The following is a 7,207-nucleotide window of genomic DNA, read 5'->3' on the forward strand; positions in this document are numbered from 1 at the left end:
GGCTTAAATAAAACTAGGAGGGGCTAAGCCCTCTCTAGACCCTCCCCCAAATTGCGCCTATGGTAATGGGCCCTTGAATGGTAGTCAAACGGGGAATGAGGGGGATAGATAACCATGACCAAATTTCAATGTTTATGATCTGATAACCATAAATTATATTTTTAATAATCAAATAGTGCATGTTATAAAATCAGTCATATCCCCCCTTGAAAAAATAATTTGTCTGAAACATAGAGGTCAAAATGTATAAAATGTAGGCCAGGGTATTTATATTTATGAGGCAAAGTTAACTTTATTTAAATGTGTAAATAAATGAATAAGTCAGAATAACTATAAAGCCAAAAATCTTGTAAGTTATTATTATTGTTATATTTTTTTAATTTGTTTTTATGAATAAATTATAAGTTGTTGCTAGATCTATTTACTAAAGTTTATTAAGTACTCGGTATTCATGAATTATGATAATTAGCTTTCAGTATATTTTTAGTAGATCTCAATTTCCACCATCACCACAACCCAAGCCTGAGGTCACCCTGGATATAAATGATTTAAAAATCTTACAATTTATAAAAGTAAAACAAAAGAAACTTTTTTAAGCTTTATGATAGTGTATTAGTGTATAACTACAAGCTTTTAATGCACATAGGCAGTAATTTTATATTAAATAATTAATTAATTCTCCTGCTTATGAACCACAAAAATTAATAAAACATTGAAATCAAAGAATTCATACTATGATTACAAGTATGAAGTAGGTACCTAGTAGGTAGTTACCACATCCAACAGTCAACTAAATTATCTAGAAAAAAATTAAATTTCTTGCCCTGAAAAATTGTCTGGTCGTCTTAATTTTCTTAATGAAAAATTTGTAAATTATCTTTTTTGTCTCGAAAGAATAATTTATGGATAGCAAACTTTTGATAAACAATTTAATTATTAACCATAAATTTTAAAACGCTTATAAAAAAATTGTGACTGTTTTTTTGATATTTTTTAATTAAGATATTCTAAACAACTTATGAGAAACTTTGTAATAAATTGTCAACTTTTTAATCAATAATTTTATAATGCATACATAAAAAAAAAATTTCAAAAGTCAAACCTTAGGGTACTGACTAGGTTCAATTGGTTACCAAAAGGCACACTCAAAGTTGAAAATCAAAGGATTTATACTGCTCTAAAACATAATTGTAAGACCAAAACATTCAACATTCCACTCAAAACGAAAATCAATAAACATAAATCTATTTAAAAAATATAAAATTATGGAGCTCGAAGGGATTGGAGTCATTGTTTTTTCAATAAAAGAAAGTATAGTATACATCAAATTTATGATATAAATTGTATTTGTACAATATAGCATAATATACTATATTACTATCGGTTCAAATATTTCTTATTATTGCCATTAGTTAGAAAAAAAATTATAAATAATATTCACAATTTAAATTTTATTTAATCACCTAATATTTAATAGAAAAGTACACAGTTGAGTAGTGGCCTTTGACATTTTTCTTCATATTTAACAACTAATTGATCAATATCATTGTCAAGATCTTCACTTCTGGACAACTAAAATGGAAATAAATTTATATTAATATTCAATAGATATTTAGATGAACTATATCAATAAAAAAATCTTACCAAAGTAACAAATTCGCAAATTAAAAATGCCCCGATTGTTGCTTCTTCATGATTGTCTTGAATGTTTATGTTGATAACATGAACTGGCTTATTGCCAAAACTTTGAATAGTTTCAAAATCTAAACATATAAATATAATTTTAATTTTTATAATAATGATAAAATTGTCAATTTAAACATACACTCAAGTACTTGATCATATACTCGCTCTTCACACGTAATGACTACAGTAAATTTTTCATTGCATTGTTGAAATTTTTCTGGATGCTGCTTTATCCGTCGATTTCTATCCAGCATATTTAACAAACCATTTTGCGTATAACTAAATACAAAATTGTGTTAAGAAAATAATGACAAGAACAATAAAGAATTTATTGACAAAATAATAATATATTTAATAAATAATATCACAATGATAAAGATATAAATTATATAGGTATAATATTATTTTAAAAAGTAGATTCAAATAATTTATAAACAATTATTTTTTATATGCATTACGATAAAAAAAACAATAATTAATGAAGATTTAAAATTTAAACTGAAGAACAATGGGTATTAATTGTAAACATTTTTTAAAATTATTAAGTATATTTCTAAAAGAATCTAGTTGATGGCTTGAACATTGAATTGTACTCAAACTTTTGAACTTAATTGATTTAAACTATCAAATATTAAATATCTATTTCATAATACTGGTTAGACATTTTCAATACAATTAACTAATAAGTTAATAAACAATTTTAACTACATTTTCATTCAACATCATAAATATTTTGAATTAAAATAAAACATTGTTTATTGTAAGCAATAAATTATTATTGAATTTAAATTTAAGTTTTAACAAATACATTACAGTTGCCTAAGAAATGACAAGGTTCACACAGACAACAAAACCTACTATACAGCAGAGCAACTTCTCAGTAGGTTAGTTTATATTCTCTTATGTTTTGGATAAACTAGGTATTGACTGTCGTTTACCTATTTGTATCGTTGAAAAATAATATGTTTTTATTTCTTTGAGTGCCGTGAAAATGTATTTCAAAGATCCAATGCGCCTCTAAGTAAAATAGGTTGGAAACTACTGGCATATAATATAAAGTATTAACTTTATTTATAATTTTAAAGTAAAAATAAATAAAAATATTATTTAATAATAAGGTTTAACTTCTTCAGAGGGTCAAGTTTGAATTTCTACAAAATTTTGGTTCAACTTTTTCCTAGTATTACTTACTATTGTCTATAGAAATAAATTAAATTATTATAAATTGTTGTGAATCAAAATCACTATACATCAAATGAAAATACACAATACACAAAAAAGGTTGCACAAAGGTTAATGTCTGCACCAGGGATTAAATTTAAAATAAATATATAGTTTTTACGTTTTTGAATATTTAAATGTTATGCAATATTAATGTTTATTGTTATTGTACTTTCAAACATTATTTGATTTTTTCCTTTAATCGTTATTATATTTTAAAATGTTATTTTAATTTTTTGTTTTCTGTTTAACATTTAATGTATAATTTTTTTTGTTTATAAATTATATTGTTATTTTCAGTATAGATGGGTAATTAGATAACCATACTTTGATGTAAGAACTATCAAATAAGTAGAATTTGTTGTCCCGAATTTTTTCAAGTTGATTTTTACTATTTGATTTTCAATCATCCTAGGGTTTTTTAGTAAGTAGCCATAACTTGCAAGTTAGTGTTAGTTTAGGTGTCAAATATTATGGAATGAATGAAAGATGAAATAATAGATATTAGATATTATTGAAAAAAATATATTTATAACAATAATACAACTTAAAATGGCATAATAATGTTAAGGTTATATAAATATTTAGTAGGTAGGTACACCAAACCACATGCTTGCAGTTCTGTATCTTATTGAAATTTGAATTACAGAAATACACTAATATTTTATAAATCAAACAGGTTAGGTTAGGTTAGACTACAAGCTTTAAAAACAATAGTAATGTTAAGTGCAACGTAAAAAAAAAGCACAAACGTTATTTCATATAACATTATTTGCATTTTTTTTATGTTACATATTTAAGGTACCTTTATTGTTTATTTTTTTTCATTATTTTCCGTTATAACATTATAAATAACGTTTTGAAGCCCTAGTCTGCAATACTTAAAATTATAGCTCAATAAACATTACTATATTATTAAATAAAGTTATACAAAGTACAAAAAATTTAAATACTATTAAATAGGTTTATTTTAAAGGATACTATGTTTTGTCTTTATTCTGCAGATCTCTATAAATATCATCATAAGAACATCCAAAATCATATATATTTGGTTTGTCCGGCGCTGTTCCAGGTAACTTCACCTTGTCACCAGTTCCAAATGATCGAACGTTGAAACCTTTTTTACTATAATCATAAACATAAATTAATTAAAAACATTTCATACTATGATAAATATTATATTATATAAAATAAGTATTGGTAAAATTTTTATTATTATTATTATTATTAACTTTATTATTAGGATTTGATATAGTGCAAAAGCCAATCAACTAAAATGTTTTGTGTTGATAAATTACAACATGCAAGAATTCAGTATTTCATAGGTATAAATGTTAAATAATTTCAATTGCCTGAAATCAAAATTACATATTATATTCAAATCTATGTAAATGGCAAAACCATACACCTCATTAAATGTATAAACTAGGACTTAGCAATTAAAAATAATAAAAAAAAATTATAAATAATGTTTAATTTAAGTGTTTGTCTAAGAATTACCATCCAATGGTTTAAAAAAAATCTTTTACTACTGTTAATTTATCTTTGTTTAATAATAGTCAACTCAGGATGAGAAAGGAATGCAAGATCGTTCACTAAAATTCACTTTATTACAACAGTAATTTCACATCTTAAGGGAGCTCGGGTTCTAACTGGCCTCAGCCTGCTCATCAGAGTTAACTAAGTAATATATGATGGGAGAGGCAACACTCCCCAGTTAATGGTGACTCCCCACCATAACAATCAGTTGTTATCACTACAGTTTAAATTTATGAAAAATATCTTACAACGATACTCAAGTACGAGTTATGACGGTGGAAAATAATAAATAGGATATTCATAAAAAAAATAAAAATAAAATTGTCACTTTTCATCATCTAGGTACCTTAAAAAAGCATGTGCTTCCATACTTCGATTCATATTGCTTGAACAAACCACAGCTATTGTAAAATCACTGATCGCCATAGTAACGAATTTCAACGTACACAAATATGGAGTATGTTACTGCAAAACGAAAACATTTTTATTTTGTATTTAAACTGTTAGTTATAAAAGTTATTATTACCTACCTTATAAATGTAGACTGAATGTATTGAATTATATTGAAAATTGTTGTATGTCACATACTTTTCGGACAATTCAGTCTTATAAAATATGAAATGCATAAGTGATACATAATAATGTACCTATTGAGTGAAAATAAAATAAGAAATTAAATATTAGGTGTAACAAAATCAAGCATTTCAAATAAAACAATAGTCATTTGTATTTCAATTTCAATTTTAAAACAGTATTTTGATAATTGGTAATAAACATAGATAATAAAGATCTTTATTATCTATGGTAATAAAGTAGAGTTGGGCCGTGGTGGTTGGGGTCAATTCTTCCAAATACTGATAAGAGAAATTTGGAATTAACCTCAAAATATTGAGAAAAAAAAAAGGCCAACTCCTAAAAACTCAAAACAGTCATAGTACAAATTTAACTGTGCGTATTACGTAAAAGCATTGTTAACGTAAAAGGTTACGTTAGGTTAGTTACGTAAAAGCATTGTTCTTTGGCAAAAGCAAACTATTGCTAGCACTTTTAAGTCTATATAGAAGCCGGATCTCTAATCTGTACAAAACATAAAATATTAAAAAGTTGTACTTCACATTGAGTTGGTATTTTCTTAATTGAATAAGGTAATACCGTTAAATGTTTACTAGCCTGAATAAATTCGACATAAAATTGATTTTCTAATATTCTGAGTTTTTCTACAGATAAATAAATAGCGATAGGCAATATATTCTAAGAAATTAATTAGAAGCATTACATCAAATAAAATATAGGTAGTTATATTCATTGAAAATAATTTAATCTGCAATCAGTACTTGAACTTGCGTCAGCGTGGCAGCCCCCTCCTGGCTAATATTGTATTTATTTTTATTTTTTAAGATTCCGCAACATTGTCATCAAAACTCATTGATATCTTATACATTATAAAATAATTGAAAATAGTGTTTATTAAGCAATACAATGTATATATATACTCAGAAAAAAAAAATAGAAAAATAGCAATTGAATCGATCTTTTTTGGGCTCCCCCTCCCCTTGAATAAATCCTAGTTATAAATCCTAGACATACCACATGTACTAAAACAGTTTGCTAAAAATTATACACTATAAAAAAAAATGTACCTACTTTTAGATTCTGAACGAAGCGATGAATGTATTGATTTTACAATGATGTGTGTTTTTTTTTTTTTTTAATTTTTTTTTTTTTTTGTGTCTGTCATAACCAGGGCTAGAAACTTTATGCGCTAAAAAACAATGAAATATGTGCATACGTATGCACTAAAAAAAACCAAAATATGCGGTATAATATGCATTTATTATTTTAAAAAAAAGTATTTAAAAGCATAATTATAGAGAAAAAAAATTATTTTTGAATCATAAATATTTTATTTATATTTTTCTTTTGATAATACTGAATCTGTAAACCTGGCCGGTCATTACGGTCATTAAAGGCCAATTCTTATTTCCTAGTAAAAACACTATAAACCATACGGGCGAGCGTCGCCGACGGCAGTACTGACAGCTATTGGTAAAAATAAATATTTTATTCTTGAAAACATTTTAATTAAATAAGACGATTAAAATTTATAATATTTATAAACATTTACACAATATTTCAACTATTACTCGGTATAGTATAATTCAAAATATTGACTAGGAAACCGTGTGCGGCGGCTATTTATTTTTAAATTATTTAATTTACAATATTCAACTATCAAAAACTTGTTTGTTGTAGATTTCTTCTACATTTTTACCATAAAATGCATTTATATACTCAAAATCTTTAAATATGCATAATCATATAAATTTAGTAAAATATGCAAAAATATGCAACATAAATTGTTGTATTTCAACTGTATGGTTCATGAAACGAATTTGTATCGAATCAGATTTGAAATATGCAGCTTCCTGAGAAAGATGCAAACGCATAAAGTTCCGAGCCCTGGTCATAACCTTTTAGGACAGTAAAAGTGCTTGGATTTTCTTCAACAGTAACTTTTCTGATAGGAAAGTGAATCTAGTTGGTACTTTGGGGGGTCAAAAGTAAAAATTTCCCAGTAGTTTTCAAAAGCGACTAAGCGTTCTAAGGAAAAACGGGAATTTTTACGCAAAATCTGTTTTTGAGAAAATCGATTTTGGTTTTTGGTGTAACTCTAAAACAAATGACCGTAGGGACATGAAATTTTGACTGAATGTTTATATTAACATTTTTTATACACGATAAAATTTTAAAAATAATTTTA

The 7,207-nt window shown here is 25.5% G+C and overlaps 1 protein-coding gene across 1 annotated transcript; it reads right to left on the minus strand.

Annotated features, from left to right (window-relative positions):
* Positions 1 to 1,323: 1,323 nt before the first annotated feature.
* On the minus strand, positions 1,324 to 5,245 carry LOC132952766 (RNA polymerase II subunit A C-terminal domain phosphatase SSU72-like). The gene is made up of 6 exons (XM_061025185.1): positions 4,977 to 5,245; positions 4,793 to 4,911; positions 3,889 to 4,032; positions 1,826 to 1,965; positions 1,645 to 1,763; positions 1,324 to 1,572 (listed from the first exon to the last, which is right to left on the minus strand). The coding sequence occupies exons 2-6, from the start codon at positions 4,870 to 4,872 to the stop codon at positions 1,471 to 1,473; spliced, it is 585 nt and encodes a 194-aa protein (XP_060881168.1). The 5' UTR covers positions 4,873 to 4,911; positions 4,977 to 5,245; the 3' UTR covers positions 1,324 to 1,470.
* Between the last annotated feature and the right edge of the window lie 1,962 nt (positions 5,246 to 7,207).

This window comes from Metopolophium dirhodum, chromosome 9 (genome assembly GCF_019925205.1).
Source record: "Metopolophium dirhodum isolate CAU chromosome 9, ASM1992520v1, whole genome shotgun sequence".
In the NCBI taxonomy this organism is placed as follows: Eukaryota; Metazoa; Arthropoda; class Insecta; order Hemiptera; family Aphididae; genus Metopolophium; species Metopolophium dirhodum.